The sequence below is a fragment of the Dendropsophus ebraccatus genome, chromosome 8 (assembly GCF_027789765.1).
Source record: "Dendropsophus ebraccatus isolate aDenEbr1 chromosome 8, aDenEbr1.pat, whole genome shotgun sequence".
Classification (NCBI taxonomy): domain Eukaryota; kingdom Metazoa; phylum Chordata; class Amphibia; order Anura; family Hylidae; genus Dendropsophus; species Dendropsophus ebraccatus.
In genome coordinates, this window is record NC_091461.1 from 13,955,888 (window position 1) to 13,973,988 (window position 18,101).

At 43.7% G+C, this 18,101-nt stretch overlaps 2 protein-coding genes across 3 annotated transcripts in view; one reads left to right on the forward strand and one right to left on the reverse strand.

The window, feature by feature from the left end:
* Positions 1 to 9,131, forward strand: part of LOC138799087 (trypsin-like) — a 31,262-nt gene extending 22,131 nt beyond the window's left edge. Inside the window, exon 2 of the transcript XR_011364215.1 lies at positions 8,987 to 9,131. The gene's annotated coding sequence lies outside the window, so the exon portion shown is untranslated. The remainder of the gene's footprint in view (positions 1 to 8,986) is intronic.
* Positions 9,132 to 11,458: 2,327 nt separating this feature from the next.
* The window catches only part of LOC138799080 (trypsin-like), a 28,377-nt gene continuing 21,734 nt past the window's right edge, over positions 11,459 to 18,101 (reverse strand). The window contains exons 1-5 of one of the 2 annotated variants that reach the window (XM_069979847.1): positions 17,110 to 17,151; positions 16,849 to 17,002; positions 12,375 to 12,628; positions 12,105 to 12,241; positions 11,459 to 11,683 (exon numbers count right to left, since the gene is read on the reverse strand). In XM_069979847.1, coding sequence (XP_069835948.1) covers positions 11,534 to 11,683; positions 12,105 to 12,241; positions 12,375 to 12,628; positions 16,849 to 17,002; positions 17,110 to 17,149 — 735 coding nt within the window. In that variant the 5' untranslated portion in view covers positions 17,150 to 17,151 and the 3' untranslated portion in view covers positions 11,459 to 11,533. Of the gene's footprint in view, positions 11,684 to 12,104; positions 12,242 to 12,374; positions 12,629 to 16,848; positions 17,003 to 17,109; positions 17,152 to 18,101 lie in introns of those variants that run through there. The other variant, XM_069979848.1, reaches the window with a different exon arrangement.

Sequence of the window (18,101 nt, forward strand, 5' to 3'; positions counted from 1 at the left end):
ACCTGGGGGTCGCCTGCTGCAGCAAGTCCATCCCGCCTTGCGGCGGGCTCTGGTGAAAACCAGCGGCCCCTTAGACTCCGCTCCCTTGTGAGGTTAGTGCCATCGCTGGTGACGGTCCAGTGGATCCACTACTCCAGGCGTTACAAGATATTACCAATAACAGCAGCATATTGGAAGAGAAAGTATTATCACCGTACATATTACTGCCATACTGTTACCGACCAAATCCTGTATACTGAGACCAATATTACCAGTAATACCAGTATATAGGAAGGAAACATTACTGCCACACCACAACCACTACCATCACCACCATATTGTTACTGACCAAATCCAGTATACTAAATCACCTCATCCAGTCATATAGAGGTGGCCCCAGCTCTACACAGGTTCTATACACCATATACTTTACAGTGCAGTTATATCAGGTGACTCACAGGAGACGTCTTTTCTGATCGGAGTTCTTTCCTTTTCATCTTCTCCATCCGTCCTGGACCATTATGAGAACTTCTCCGAGCCACAAGTCCACAGAATCTGCCAGACAGACATATTAGTCTCCTCACACTGACACCATCCTCATCTAACTGCACATCTGTATTGGCCCCTTTACACCCTCATTTAGTGGGTAGCACTGACTCTATGTGACCCCCTAATAGTATATGCCCCCCTCTGTGTATTCCCTCTCCCCCTATGTTGCACGCCCAAATAGATGGCCCCTCTCCCCCATGTTGCCCTCCCTATAGATGGCCCCCTCTCCCCCCACCCTCCCTTATAGATGACCTCCTCTCCCCCCTCCTTATAGATGGCCCCCTCTACCCCCTCCTTATAGATGACCTCCTCTCCCCCCTCCTTATAGATGGCCCCCTCTACCCCCTCCCTTATAGATGGCCTCCTCTCCCCCCTCCTTATAGATGGCCCCCTCTACCCCCTCCCTTATAGATGCCCCCCTCTCTCCTCAGCCTCCCTTATAGATGGCCCCCTCTACCCCCTCCTTTATAGATGGCCCCCTCTCTCCTCACCCTCCCTTATAGATGCCCCCCTCTCTCCTCAGCCTCCCTTATAAATGGCCCCCTCTACCCCCTCCTTTATAGATGCCCCCCTCTCTCCTCAGCCTCCCTTATAGATGGCCCCCTCTACCCCCTCCTTTATAGATGGCCCCCTCTCTCCTCACCCTCCCTTATAGATAGCCCCCTCTCTCCTCACCCTCCCTTATAGATGGCCCCCTCTCCCCCCACCCTCCCTTATAGATGGCCCCCTCTCCCCCCACCCTCCCTTATAGATGGCCCCCTCTCCCCCCACCCTCCCTTATAGATGGTCCCCTCCCTTATAGATGGCCCCCTCTTCCCCCCCCTCCCTTATAGATGGCCCCCTCTTCCCCCCCCACCCTCATAGATGCCCCCCTCTTTCCCCCCACCCTCATAGATGCCCCCCTCTTTCCCCCCACCCTCAGATGCCCCCCTCTTTCCCCCCACCCTCATAGATGGTCCCCTCTTTCCCCCCACCCTCATAGATGGTCCTCTCTTTCCCCCCACCCTCATAGATGGTCCCCTCTTTCCCCCCACCCTCATAGATGCCCCCCTCCTTCCCCCCACCCTCATAGATACCCCCTCTTTCCCCCCACCCTCATAGATCCCCCCTCTTTCCCCCGTGTGCAGGCTGATAAAAAACAAAACAAAACTCAACTCACCTGACAACACGCTCCCACGTTGATCCTCACTTCTCCTGGTCTGTCCCCGGCTGCTGCGCGGCTGCCGGGGGTGTTGCGTCTTATCCCCGGCAGCGCGCGCATCCCAGAGCTCCCTTGCTTGCGGTCACAAGAGTGATTGATCGGGAGGGCCTCGCGGGCCCCCCTTCGTGGCGGGCCCGGTCGCGGCGGCGACCGCCGCGACCGCGGTAGCTATGCCACTGCTCAACAGCCTTAAAGGGGTATCACACTGAAGATGAACTTATAATATGTTGCTTCCCCTGGTGAGAACATTACAAACATTACAATTCTGACCTTTCTGCACTCTCCGGTCTCTACTTAAGTCCCTACTTAGTGATCCCACCTCCACTTTCGAGATGGACTCGTCTGGCAGTGACAGCCCAGTCAGCAAATCAATGACCGAGACAGAACAGCGCCACGACCAGTGAGCGGGCTGTCGCTGCCAGATGTGTCCATTTTGGAAGTGGAGATGGAATTGGTAAAGGCAGAAAATTTTGAATACACTGTTTTCTATGTTCTCACCAAGGCCAGCAACCTAGTAACCCTTGTCGTAAGAGTACCGCATTTGCGCCTGAGACTAGACTGTCCATACCGTACCCGTACACCATGGTTTTGCTAGGGAACTGTGAGGGAAGCGGAAAATCTGAGCTTGCTTCATATTGGGGGAGGACCAGCCACGTTTAGCAGCACAGGTTGCGCTAAAGCCTTAAATGCCACAAGAATAAAAGACTGAAAAATTGGACTGCACCTCACAAATGATGTAAATTGATAGAAATTTTATTATACATAAATGCCGGGAACAAACAAAAACCATAAAAACAATTAAAAAATCTCAAGGATCGATTAACATCTAGCCACTTTGTTCACCCATCCTTGTCTTTGGGGAGAGGGTTTACGCTCCATGGTTCATTTCCATGTGGAGATTGCAATGTTTGCAAATACATGACCCCCACAAAAGTCTTTGTGAATCCTGGGGACGGACGTCACCATCCTATTCGCCAGTACATAAATTGTAAGACGAAGAACGTGATCTATGTCCTATCCTGTTCCTGCTCCAAACTTTATGTGGGCCAGACCACACAGGAATTAAGGAAACGAATACAAAAGCATGTGTCCTTGATCTCCCTTGCCGCACGTGATTTGAATCTGGGCAAAACCTTGACATCAGTGGCCACACATTTTAGAACCCAGCATGGAGGTAAGTGTGGGGACCTGAAAGTGGTGGGCATAGAGAAGATCACAGGCAATATCAGGGGAGGCACTTTAGTCCCTCGGTTACTACGAAATGAGGCACGCTGGATATTTGAGTTGAATACGAAGACCCCTTTTGGCCTCAATGAGGAACTCCTCTTTAATGGATTTTATTAATTTTAGGTCACGTTACAGTTTTTGGGGCCAGTCAACATGTTGGGTTTTGGTTGTGGGCGTGTGCCCTCTCTTTCTCCCCCCCTTCTGCCCCTTCCCGGTCTCCTAGTGGCCCCCCGGGCTCCCCTTTGTTTTTTCTTTTTCGTTGTCGTTTTTTGCTTTTATTTCATATTCTGATTTATCACTCACGGGTATGTATCACTATGAATTGATTTTACCAGATTTTGGTTATTAAGTGTTTATATGGCCTGTAGGATTGCAGGACATATATATATATATATATATATATATGTATATACTTTATTACATTCACTTATCTTGCATATCATTAATTCACTAGTTCTTATATTCTTTTGAGTCTTTTTCACATGCACACATTTTTCCATACTTCTACTCATTCTTATTTTTATTTCATACACATTTCATTTGAATTGTTGATATATATTTAACTTTTTCATTTTTTAGTTACGTTTTGCACTACACTTGGGATAGATTCTTTTGGGATACAGGGGGTTGTTGTTCCGGGGGGGTGGTGGTGGTGGTGGGGGGGGGTTTGATGCGTGTGGGGGGGGGGGGGGCGTTGTTTGGCATGCGCAGCAGCAAGGTCTTTGATCGTACCTAGTATTTCGATTTTGGTGCACCTAACATGGCATCTTCTATGTTCCAGAATATATATATCTCGTGTGTGGAGCATCTTGTCCCCCCTGTCTCTACGTGGAAGAATGATCCTCCCAGACTGGCAATGAGAATGACCCTCCTTTGTTCTGGAGCTATGCCGCCTTCCCTGTCCTCCTGTGGTATCTTGTCTGCTTTCCCTTGGTGGAACTCGGCAGGGGACTGGAGGACATTTTTTGGAGCGAGACTTTTCTTTTTCTTCCCCTATATCATATTTTAAAGAAAAAGAACTTCATCCCTTGGGTATACCCATTACAAACCAATCAATTTTGGTTCCTTGCTTGGACTCTTGACTCTGGACCATTACTCATTTTGGTTTATTATAAGCCCTTTTTATGTCTTGATTATGTATATATGTATATATTTTGCATACAGTGCACTATGTCATGTGTGGGATGTTCATTCGGTATTCCTCTTATTGGACCTGGCGCCATCTTGTACGGTTTTCTATTAATATATATTTTTTCATTCTTATATACGGTTATACGGTTTTCTATTAATTTAGTTTTTCATTCTCATATATATTCTTATAATTTATACCATTGCTTTTTTATATTTATGTTATGGTATACAAGAGATTGATTATGTTTTGATCACGTGGATGGAGGTGCGTGTATGAACACGAATGAATGTGGGTTTTCATTATATCATTATATTTATTATTTTTATGAATTCCATATTTCCACATTCATTGTTGTGGGTTTGCTAGCGCATATACTGTGGGCATTCACATGTATTCTGGAGCTTGTCTGGTATCTATTATGCTTGGTTTGATACACACATATATATATATATATATATATATATATATATATGCATATACGTGTAGAGTCTATATTATTCCACACTTTATTTAATTGCTGGGTCACTTTAATACTTAATACTTATCTATTTTATCAATTCATATATAATTTTTTGTGACCCGCCTATTGCATATATGCGCATATTATGTGTTGCTTGCATAAAGCGCTCCCAAATCCGGTGTTGCGCTCCATCTTACTTTTACACTTACCTTTTATCATTCTTATTATTATCATGTTTGTATTGTGTGTAATTTTTATTATCATGAGTTATACTATATATCTATTCTTATGTTATCTATCTTTATTTTAGTTGGATGCACCTTACATATTGCTTGGTACTCGTTTGAGTTTATTTATATACCTTTAGTTTTGCCTCCGTTGCGCATGCGCTGTGCACATAATTGTGCACTTAGACTAGGTTAGATCCCAGACCTTTCGTATTTTAGGTTAGATATCAGGTGATCTTTTACGTCATGTGATACATCACGTGACCGGAACAAGATGGCGCCGGGTCCATGCGGGGTCCGCCGATCTGCGTCTTCCACACATGTCTGTGAGTACTGTTTAAGCCATACACCTGTTTACTATGTATTGATTTATAATACTGCCTATATATAGTAGCATTGGGGACAATAGCACTCATCCCTGAGGAAGTCCATGTGACGGAACGCGTGGGATGTTCTCTCCTACCCACTGAGAGATGGCCATAAGTGGTTGTATTGCACTTACCCCCTCTTCTTTGCACTTTGCTTGCACTTGCACTTTCTGATTACTTGCATTGTCATGATGTATTTATTTTTGTGATTCAGTGAGCTTTAGCACAGGGGATTTGAGATATTACCGTGTCTGGTCATTGTATATATTCATTTGTTTCAATATAGTTATTTATTCACACATTTATTTATATATTTATCTATATATTTATTTATTTATTTATTCATTCCTTGATGAAGAGTATGGCCATCATCTAATACATTTTTCAGTGGTCTAGGTACCACCTGGCCGTATCGGGGCCGGTGGTTTGGTGGTATTTTTTAATTGTTTTTATGGTTTTTGTTTGTTCCCGGCATTTATGTATAATAAAATTTCTATCAATTTACATCATTTGTGAGGTGCAGTCCAATTTTTTCAGTCTATTTTTCTTGTGGCATATATGTATTCTTGGCTGTTGGGACTTGCACTCATCCTTTGATTAGTTCCCTGGTGCCAGTCCGTTTACTACATTACAGGTAGAGAATACAGCGTGCTGTGTGGTGTTACAGGTAGAGAATACAGCGTGCTGTGTGGTGTTACAGGTAGAGAATACAGTGTGCTGTGTGGTCTTACAGGTAGAGTATACAGCGTGCTGTGTGGTGTTACAGGTAGAGAATACAGCATGCTGTGTGGTGTTACAGGTAGAGAATACAGCGTGCTGTGTGGTGTTACAGGTAGAGAATACAGCATGATGTGTGGTGTTACAGGTAGAGAATACAGCATGCTGTGTGGTGTTACAGGTAGAGAATACAGTGTGCTGTGTGGTGTTACAGGTAGAGAATACAGTGTGCTGTGTGGTGTTACAGGTAAAGAATACAGTGTGCTGTGTGGTGTTACTGGTAGAGAATACAGTGTGCTGTGTGGTGTTACAGGTAGAGAATACAGTGTGCTGTGTGGTGTTACAGGTAGAGAATACTGTGCTGTGTGGTGTTACAGGTAGAGAATACAGCGTGCTGTGTGGTGTTACAGGTAGAGAATACAGCGTGCCGTGTGGTGTTACAGGTAGAGAATACAGCGCTGTGTGCTGTTACAGGTAGAGAATACAGTGCTGTGTGGTGTTACAGGTAGAGAATACAGTGTGCTGTGTGGTGTTACAGGTAGAGAATACAGCATGATGTGTGGTGTTACAGGTAGAGAATACAGTGTGCTGTGTGGTGTTACAGGTAAAGAATACAGTGTGCTGTGTGGTGTTACAGGTAGAGAATACAGAGTGCTGTGTGGTGTTACAGGTAGAGAATACAGCGCTGTGTGCTGTTACAGGTAGAGAATACAGCGTGCTGTGTGGTGTTACAGGTAGAGAATACAGCATGATGTGTGGTGTTACAGGTAGAGAATACAGTGTGCTGTGTGCTGTTACAGGTAGAGAATACAGCGTGCTGTGTGGTGTTACAGGTAGAGAATACAGCATGATGTGTGGTGTTACAGGTAGAGAATACAGTGTGCTGTGTGGTGTTACAGGTAGAGAATACAGCGCTGTGTGGTGTTACAGGTAGAGAATACAGCATGCTGTGTGGTGTAACAGGTAGAGAATACAGTGCTGTGTGGTGTTACAGGTAAAGAATACAGTGTGCTGTGTGGTGTTACTGGTAAAGAAAAGAGCGTGCTGTGTGGTGTTACAGGTAGAGAATACAGCATGATGTGTGGTGTTACAGGTAGAGAATACAGTGTGCTGTGTGGTGTTACAGGTAAAGAATACAGTGTGCTTTGTGGTGTTACAGGTAGAGAATACAGAGTGCTGTGTGGTGTTACAGGTAGAGAATACAGCGCTGTGTGCTGTTACAGGTAGAGAATACAGCGTGCTGTGTGGTGTTACAGGTAGAGAATACAGCATGATGTGTGGTGTTACAGGTAGAGAATACAGTGTGCTGTGTGCTGTTACAGGTAGAGAATACAGCGTGCTGTGTGGTGTTACAGGTAGAGAATACAGCATGATGTGTGGTGTTACAGGTAGAGAATACAGTGTGCTGTGTGGTGTTACAGGTAGAGAATACAGCGCTGTGTGGTGTTACAGGTAGAGAATACAGCATGCTGTGTGGTGTAACAGGTAGAGAATACAGTGCTGTGTGGTGTTACAGGTAAAGAATACAGTGTGCTGTGTGGTGTTACTGGTAAAGAAAAGAGCGTGTTGTGTGGTGTTACAGGTAGAGAATACAGTGCTGTGTGGTGTTACAGGTAGAGAATACAGTGTGCTGTGTGGTGTTACAGGTAGAGAATACAGTGTGCTGTGTGGTGTTACAGGTAGAGAATACAGTGTGCTGTGTGGTGTTACAGGTAGAGTATACAGCGTGCTGTGTGGTGTTACAGGTAGAGAATACAGTGTGCTGTGTGGTGTTACAGGTAGAGAATACAGTGTGCTGTGTGGTGTTACAGGTAGAGAATACAGCGTGCTGTGTGGTGTTACAGGTAGAGAATACAGCGTGCTGTGTGGTGTTACAGGTAAAGAATGCAGTGTGGTGTTACAGGTAGAGAATACAGTTTGCTGTGTGGTGTTACAGGTAGAGAATACAGTGTGCTGTGTGGTGTTACAGGTAGAGAATACAGTGCTGTGTGGTGTTACAGGTAGAGAATACAGTGTGCTGTGTGGTGTTACAGGTAGAGAATACAGTGCTGTGTGGTGTTACAGGTAGAGAATACAGCGTGCTGTGTGGTGTTACTTATAGATAATACAGTGTGCTGTGTGGTGTTACATGTAGAGAATACAGTGTGCTGTGTGGTGTTACAGGTAGAGAATACAGTGCTGTGTGGTGTTACAGGTAGAGAATACAGTGTGCTGTGTGGTGTTACAGGTAGAGAATACAGTGCTGTGTGGTGTTACAGGTAGAGAATACAGCGTGCTGTGTGGTGTTACTTATAGATAATACAGTGTGCTGTGTGGTGTTACATGTAGAGAATACAGTGTGCTGTGTGGTGTTACAGGTAGAGAATACAGCGTGCTGTGTGGTGTTACAGGTAAAGAATACAGCGTGCTGTGTGGTGTTACAGGTAAAGAATGCAGTGTGGTGTTACAGGTAGAGAATACAGTTTGCTGTGTGGTGTTACAGGTAGAGAATACAGTGTGCTGTGTGGTGTTACAGGTAGAGAATACAGTGCTGTGTGGTGTTACAGGTAGAGAATACAGCGTGCTGTGTGGTGTTACTTATAGATAATACAGTGTGCTGTGTGGTGTTACATGTAGAGAATACAGTGTGCTGTGTGGTGTTACAGGTAGAGAATACAGTGTGCTGTGTGGGTAGGACAACAATGACATAATAAATTACTGCAAACAATTCAGTAACACAATGAAACTGCAATGTGTGAACACAGCCTAGATGTTCTGCAACAGCTTTTGGCGGGGAATGGGCAGGGTGGGGGGCTGTGATGAACAGCTGAGGAAAGCATTGCATTCTGGAACCTGTAGTACTGTGTACAACTGCTCAACCAGGAAGTGCAGAAAAAACAGAACAACCCCCCCCCCCCCCAAAAAATAAAAAAAAATAAAAAAAAAAAAAAATGAATTTTTGGTAGTTAAAAATGGAATAGATTAAGTAAGTAATCTTTTATGCTTCTGCAGAAGTTTGATTTTTTTAACCTCTACCTGGAGTTCCCCTTTAACACAAAGCAGCTCAGTTTATTCACTTTGGTTAATATATCAATAAATGTATGGAAAATTATATCAACTTTTTATTACCTTTTTGCCTCTTCTCAGGGTGACTCTGGTGGCCCAGTGGTCTGCAATGGACAGCTCCAGGGTATTGTCTCCTGGGGATATGGCTGTGCCCTCAGGAACTATCCCGGTGTCTACACCAAGGTCTGCAACTACAACTCCTGGGTCTCCAGCACTGTCGCAGCCAACTAAATCATTTCACTTCTTAACTTGGATGATGATTCAATAAACCTAGATCTGAAAGAAAATGACTGTTCTGTCTTGATGTTGCTCTTCATAAACATCTGGAATAGGGATGATAATATAAATGCTATATAAGCTATGGAAATATCGAATATATCCAACATACTTCTCTGAGTTTGCTGTTCTCTTCTCTGAGGCAACACTCTATTCTCAGCTTAGAACTGGTACTAAATAGATCTAATAACTGAACAAATGGGGGGCCTAATAACTGAACACATGAACATCCAGGGCAGCCGGACATTCAAGTTTTCCCCATGGGGAGAAGTAAGCCGCAGCTAGACTGCTATGGTGGAGGCATATCTCTCTGAGAATATCATCTGTCTGTGGAGACTGAGGTCCTGTTATGCAAATCGATTATCGGCTGTACTTGGACGATTACCAGCCTTTCTGGCCGACAATTGTTTTATGTAATAGCTCATGCAGAAAGGCAACGATTAGCCAACATGCACGATGTCGGCTGATCATTGCCTTTTTGCCTGAACTATAATCCTGATAGCGATAGTGACAGTCTGCGATAGGAATGGCAACAGCAGCAGACCACCGCTATCTCCTATGGTTCACCTGGACAATCTAAAGATCATCCAGGTATCCCATCCTGCTCCTCCCCACTAGCTATCGGTGCACCAAAAGCGAGCAGGGAACAAGGAGCAAGTAAGCACTGACCTGACAGGTTGGCATCTCAATATTGGGCCGTCTAAAATGGCCCTTAGGAGCCCCCTATACACTTCACACTGACAGCTGACATTAGTTTAAAGTGTATCGGGACCTTTAGTGCCCAGATTTCCTCTTTGTTTAATACCAGGATTCTAGGGGCCTACTCCTAATAGATTCAAAAGTACTGTGGAGACACCATCATGTGTTTCTCAACATCAGTGAGAAAGCCAGACCTTCATCTGGGAAGGAACAGCCAAGCCAAGGGGGATCTCCAGTCAAGTAAACCACTTTCCAACAAGCCACAATCCAAAAATGACAGGACTTGTAAAATACCTCAGCAAAGTATTCATCTAACCTTTCTGGGGTATTTTACAAGTCCTGTTGTGGTGTCCCAGCACAGGGTGCTGTTCCTTGGCACCTGTACAAAGTGGGAGATGTAGTATTGTGTTTCCCCCACTAGGTGTCACTAATGTTCTACGTAATCTGTTGCAAGGAGACAAATGGTTACTTGTTTTATACCATGTGGTATGTGCTGACCAATCCCAGGTGCTGGTTCTTTTCTACCTATCTCTTTTCTCCTTCCTCTCACACGCACAGTGCCACCACTCACAGGAGGGTTTACTTTCAGCCCCTGTAGGAGAAGTTAGCTTGGTGGAGGAAGTGAGTTTAGTTTTTAGATAGTATTCAGTGTGAGAGGAAGCTGTACTATAGTTCCCTGTAGTCCAATATGGTGTATGAACTTGTCTATAATATCTAATATATCGGATACCACACCTTTTGCTATGTTTTTCATCAAATATTATTTAACTCAGGGAGTTTTCCAAGTGCCCAAAAATGATTATCCTGACAAGTACATCTATAATTTTGAAATTTTGTGCTATAAAAAAATCTAAAATAAAGGTAATGTAACGTATTCTATAGCATTTACTTGTGGTACTATTACTAGGGAAATATGGGATAAATTAGAAATATAAAATGGGGTACTCTTACTAAAGCATTCTCAGGTGGCCGTGCCATCTTATCTGGTGTATGAACCCTTCGTGGACACTCATAAGATCCATTTCCTTCCCCGGGGATCCACTGGACTACATAAGCATGGGAGGGAGCGGTGACAAAACACGCCGTCCCCAGGGATTAAGTTTGGAATTACATAGCCACTACTGGGAGAGGTGCGGTTGTATTATATAGTCCTATCTGACCCAATTTTCTCCCTTTCAGAACGTCTCTGGTGGCCCCGTGGTCTGCAATGGACAGCTCCAGGGTATTGTCTCCTGGGGATATTGCTGTGCCCTCAAAAAATATCCCGGTGTCTACACCAAGGTCTGCAACTACAACTCCTGGGTCTCCAGCACTGTTGCCAACTAAATCTGTTCAAGAAATTTATCTTGAGATTGTAGGACAAGCCTGTGGTGTAGAGAGTAGGGGAACTGACATAAAATGGCTGTCATAGCCAATTCATTCCATCCCTGTGTCACCATTGGGGAAATGGTGGAGAGGTCTGAAGGATTCAGCACTACCAGTGTCATGTATTGCATCACAGAGTTCACCTGCACTTCAACTCTAAATTCTAATAAATAAACCCCCCAAATAAATAAATAAAACACATTTTGCCTTCGGAATAAAGTTTATTCTGTCCCCACAATAGAATTTTTCATAGTAGATTAAATACTTCCTTGAATTTCTTGAAGAGATTTAGTTGGCAGCAACGGTGCTGGAGATCCAGGAGTTGTAGTTGCAGACCTTGGTGTAGACACCGGGATAGTTCCTGAGGGCACAGCCATATCCCCAGGAGACAATACCCTGGAGCTGTCCATTGCAGACCATGGGTCCACCGGAGTCATACTGAGGGAAGAAAATTTGATTATACATCTAAAATTGGACATACAAGAAATGTAAAAACAACAACCAATCCTATATTCAGCTTCTACAGGTCCCAAATAGTTGAGGAGCTGGAAAATACAACAATCTCTAAGAGTTGATATTTATTCCTAAAACTAAAATCCTTGGGGGTGGGGCTTATGGTCACTGCTCCCTCCCATGATCATGTAGAATAGCTGAACTCTGTATAGCTGATCCTGAGTTAGGATAATGCAGGTTTAAAAAACAAAACAAAAAAAACAAACAAAAACAAATTGGAATATCATTTATAGTTTGGTCAAAAACAAACCCAGGTCTGCTCTTTACACAAGTCCATTCAATGTTTTGCACTAATGGAAATTATGGTACAGCCCAACATTTATGAAGATGATACAGTGACATTTACCTGGCAGGCATCCTTGCCACCCTCCAGGTATCCAGCACAGAACATGTTGTCGGTGACCTCTCCAGGGTAGGCATTGGTACATTGGGCAGTGGTCAAGATGGGGGCATTAACGCACTGGAGGAGGTCGGGTAAGTTAACTGTGGAAAAAATGTATAGATATATATATATACATCTTGATGACTTTTTGTTACAGTTTTGCCGGAGACTTTATTGACAGCCACGGCTAGTTATGTATCAAAGCAACAAAATTAACTTGTTGTATTGACTTACTTCCATTGCTGAGAGTGTTGCCCCATCCAGAGATCAGACAGCTGGTGCCGGCGGCAGCACAACCACTGGCCAGGGTAACAGGCTGGACATAGGCATTGAGGGTGGCGGGAGAGGCCAGTTTGATCAACATGATGTCACTGTCCAGGGTTCTGGAGTTGTAGCTTCCATGGCGGATGACCTTGGCGGAGTTGATGAACTGCTCGGTGCCCTCGTTGGTGGCAATGTTGTGTTCTCCCAGTCTGACCTGAAGGCTTCTGGATAAAAATATATTGGAGAGAAGGGTTGGGACCTAACTAGAAAGACGTTAGACTTTGCTGGGGGGACATAGCCTAAGCACACCAAACTTAATTAAGATTAAGAGAAAAATGTTTCAAAACTCATATCAACAGTATTGTATCAACTCGTATCAACAAAATCTAAACTCGTGCTGAACCAGTTCTCTGGAACACTCTACCTAGACTCATACCCAATACTCAGTTTCAAGCGTGCCCTGAAGACTCATCTCTTCAGGCTAATAACATTCCCTAAACACTTTATACGTTTATACTTTATATGTTTTACTTGGAATCAGATATTGGAATTGTTACTGGCTCATCCTGTTCTTTCCAACTATGTACAATGGCTGGACCATGGACAAATAAAGCACTTGTGTCGACCCAAGTTGTAGTCTGTAAGCTCCAACGAGCAGGTCTCGTTTACACTTTGTATTTTTTCTAATTATTTAACTGTGTATTATGTAACCTCTGTACTGTATGTATAAAAAATCATTAAAAAAAGCGCTGCAGAATCTGTTGGCGCTATACAAATAAATATTATTATTATTATTACTATCAATATTATCAGGCTATGTTCAGACGTTGTAAGAGACCGGCCCGGTCTTGGAGTGGCCAGTGTCAGAAAATATCATCCTGGCTGGTACTGCAGTACAGGACGGATGATCTTTAGCGCCGCTGAATTCTAATGTGGGCGCATCCATGCACGACTGCATCAGAGTTCCCCACTGCTCACAATGGAGCATGCAGCCGGAGCCGCACCCTCCATTGTGTTTACTGACAGGGTTTTCTGTGGCCACTATTCATTGAATAGCGGCAGCAGAAAACTGACATGTCATTTTCTTGTGGCGCCGCTAGGGATCCTGACCGGAGTGTATACTATGGGGGAGATTTATCAAATTGGTTTAAAATAGAACTGGCTCAGTTGCCCTTAGCAACCAATCAGATTCCCCCTTTATTCCTCACAGACTCTTTGGAAAATGAAAGGTGGAATCTGATTGGTTGCTAGGGGCAACTGAGCCAGTTTCACTTTACACCATGTTTGATAAATCTGCCCCATAATGTATACACTCCTGCCGGGATTCCCTCAGCACAACGTACGTTTAATACTAATCACGGCCGTTGCAACAATGGTTGTGATTACTACAGAACTTACATTGTGTGAACATAGCCTCACACTGTACTGTAGAGAGGTGACACTATACAGCCAATAATTGCATGCACTCCAGTAATACTAGGGTTTTATCAGTAAAATGGCCACTTTTATTGGTCGATAATCTACTTATTCACATGTCTGTAGCATTGTATGTTGTATGTTGAGTCTGGTCTCAAGTAATGATGGTCCAAAAAGGAACATTGTATGTTGAAAATATTGTACCCTGAGGCCATGGTAAGTGGAGGGACCACTGTATACGTCTGTATACGGCTTGTAGCCAAAAAACCCCCCCAAAAACAATAAAGTGTGGAAGTACTTTTTTGCTTTCTCTGTGTGATTAAAAACAGTTGAGTGCCTGTCGCCTGTTGCCATATGTAAAAGTTGACATACAGGGGGTGTAAAATTTAGACTGGTGCAAACTACCCACAGCAACCAATCACAGCTCAGCTTTAGGCAGTGCTGAAAGGAAAGCTGAGCTGTGATTGGTTGCTGTGGGCAGTTTGCACCAGTTTAAATTTTACACACTTTGATAACCCCACAGTGTTTAAGCCTTCCATAAATCAAATTTGAGTCCCTTTAAGTCAAAATTTTCAATTGACTACCCTGGGTTGAAGCCTGGGAAAAATCGAATTTTAGTCCCTTTAGGTCTACTCTCCATATATTAAAATGGGTTTTCCTGGGTTGAGTAGTGTCGTTTCACCTTATTTTTTTAAATTTTTTTATTTTTTTTAATAATTGGCCATTAAGCCAGTGGCTGAGGAGGGGAAATGAGCTGAACCATGCACTTCATACACTTTTTTGGGTTAATAGGGGTGTATTGGAATTGTCTGTCAGATCTTGAGAACACACCTGACACGTTTCACGTTTCGCTGCTTTCCACCCTTACAGATACAAAGAAGATACGGAAGAAGTCAGTCTCCACTGCTTTAGTTCATTGTTTTTCAACTTGCTAATTGTTTCTGTTTCTCTTTTTCAGGTCATTCGTGATTGGGTGGAAAGAGAGTCAGAGTAAAGTTCCTGCAGTCCACACTCTAGGCTAGCGATGAAATTTGACTGGGTGGATAACCTGGGGGGTGGACAAGTGACTGGAAGCGTTATCGGCTATCCATTTTACCTCCTATTCCCGCTGCTCGGGCCTCAACACCGGTGTACCCCTCGCTTTATTGTCTGATAAAGCCAGGTATGCTGGATGAGCGCAATAACAACCCGGAGCCCATGGTACCCTTAATTCCCCCCGGCCAGCACAGCATGCATAACAGCAGCACGGTCCTGGGTCCAAATATGACCCAAGACAATATGTGCATGGAGTATGTATGTATCCTCCATCTTTGCATGGGGGCAGGGCTAGAAGGGGCATGATTAGCAGGGGGCCCACAATTTCTGAACAGCCTGGGTCCCATGGTACCCTTAATCCGCCCCTGTTGCTAATTGTTTCTCTTTATGTCTTTTTCAGGTCACTCATGTTTGGACTGTTTTCAGAATTCCTACTTAACTTGGAATGGCACAGTGCGCAAACCGCGCTTAATTTGCCGTTTACACACACATTAAAATATCTCCATACCAAGGAAGAACGAGCCCTCGATAGGGGAGCTTTGCGCAGGAGCCTGCTACGGGGAAGAGCTGCCACCCTACTGGCTCTAGTCTGCCCTTTCCCTATGGACTGTCCTCTGTCTCTGCCCACCCCACTGCCTCCTTCTGCTTTTTACGGTGCTATGCATGCCTCAACATCACCACAGCTTTAACCTCTGGACATGACACCGGGCCAGGTCGGGTCACTTACTTTGTCGCAAGATAATTTTAAAGAGGACTGACCACATCACACACACAATGACAGTTACCTGAACTTAATGGTCTGTTTGAATCGAATGTCGAACTTTCGAATATTTCACTTGCTCATTTCTTATTAGAAGCGATATCCAAGACAGATACTCTAATACAAACGTGAGCCATTATTCCACAGTGCGACGTTTCAGTAGTAGCATTTTTCAAGCAGGTTACTACTGAAACATTGCTCTGTGAAATAAAGGCTAAGCTTTGTATTATATGTGGAGTTTTGTCTTGGATATTGCATCTAGATTGTGTTACGGATTTATTCAACGGCTTAGTTTAAATTCGCACTGTTTAAGGGCCCTATTATACGGAGCGATAGCGTCTGAATCAGCGTCTGAATTATTGCTCCGTGTAATAGAGACAACGATCAGCCAATGAAACGATCATCAGCTGATCATTTCTTTTAGGAATTTGTAGGTGTAATAGCTACGTGTTACAGTGATGCGTGGCCGAAGGCTAACGATTAAATAAACCGTTGATACATTACCTCTCCTCGCTTCCGGTCTACTTCTTCTCTCTTCCCGGCACCGCGCTGCAGCTTCTTTGAGCTGACATGCTGCTCAGCCATTCACTGGCCAGACAGACGCGGCTTCAGAGAAGCGGCAGCGCGCGGTGCCGGGAAGAGAGCAGAAGGAAGAAGTAGACCGTAAGGGAGGAAAGGTGATGCATGAACAGTTTACCTAAACGATAATCGAGCCGTGTAATAGCCTCAGTAAACGAGCGCCAATCTAGTAGATTTACATTGTTTACAGTATTGATTGGCCCTTCTAATAGGACCCTAAGGCTATGTTCACACAAGGCCTTTATTTTGCGTTAATGATGAGTTTTTGCTGTGATTTTGATGCAATTTTGGTAAAAATAGCTCAATTTTTTGTGCAATTTTACTATTTGCTATTGTGAAAAGGTAGCAACAAAATTGCGGCAAAAATGCATCCTTAATGCTAAATAAGGACCACGTGTGAACACAGCCTAAGAATTTGCACTGCATTTTTCTGTGCAAATTTTGTTCCTATACAAAGAGCACCTGGGAAGTATGCAGCGCTCCTGCCCCAATGTATATAGTGAGTGGAAGGTGTGATGCCTGGAGCATTGACAATCTCTGGGCCACGGAACAAGGATGAAGCCAAATTACTTGTGATACCTGGGCAAGTTATCAATAGAATAACACTATAATATTATGGGCCAGATGGAGTTCCCCTTTGAGGGTTGTACTTACGATTGGTAGCAGTGAGCGGCGGAGATCACCCACAGGTTGTTGATCAGGGATCCTCCACAGAAGTGGTAGCCGGAGTTCAGAGACACCTGGTAGGGGACGGAGTTCTTGGTGCAGGTGTATCCACCTACAATCTTATCATCATCCTCAAAAGCAGCTGCAAATAAACAACATTGATCAAAACCAGAGAAATCTAAAAAATTGTAGACTCTCAAGCCTTTACCCTTTTGGAGATCATGACTTTCCCTCGATAAGGAGACTCACCAGCTGCTCCAAGGAGCACACAAAGCAGAAGAAACTTCATGGTGGGGAGATGGTGGTGGTTTGGTGACAGCGATGTTGGTATTTATAGGGGTCACCGATAAGTTACGTCTGTGGCTAGAAATAGTATGTTTCCCTAGTTCTGTCCTTGGCTGCCTATTTTCGGCATCGTAGTAATGTAGTCTAATAGTAGATTGTGGCAGGTGAGGTAATGTTTACTTTTCATTCTAATTTATCTGGTACAAGGCTGTGAAAATATTTTCCCCCCTTTCCCAATTTTTTATTTTTCTTATTTGACATATTTCTGATTATTAAATGATAAGACTAAGGGTGCGTTTACACAGACAGATTTATCTGACAGATTTTGGAAGCCAAAGTCAGAAATGGATTTGAAAAGATGATAGATTACAGTCTTTCCTTTATGACCTGATCCCTGTTTATAGACTGTTCCAAATTCAATTGACAGTTGATGCAGGCGGAAGAAGCGCCTGTGAGCACAAAACTACTGTAATCCACCCGCCAGACTCTTTCTCACCAATGTGAATCCCAGAATATTAGACATGATTAATAATAATAAAAATAATAATAATAATAATATTTATTTGTATAGCGCCAACAGATTCTGCAGCACTTTCTTTCTGTTTTTTTGACACACATCAGAGAGGTTACAATTACATATGATCAAATTAAATTAAAATAAATAAAAATACATCATAAATACGAGACCTGCTCCCAAGAGCGTACCGATTACGAACTGGGGGTGAAACAAGGCAACAGTGCTTTATTTGCCCCTGGTCCAGCCATTTTACATAGAAGGAGCTGGACAAGTCAGTTTCACGCCACTGTCTTCTTACAGGTAAAATGTATAAAGTATTGAAAATAAATCAGGTGATGGCACACATAAGTCTTTTACATTTAGCATTACGGATGGTGACAAAACAGACTCTTAGACAGAGGTGTCAGAGTCTGATGATCAGAGTTTCCTTCTTTTATCA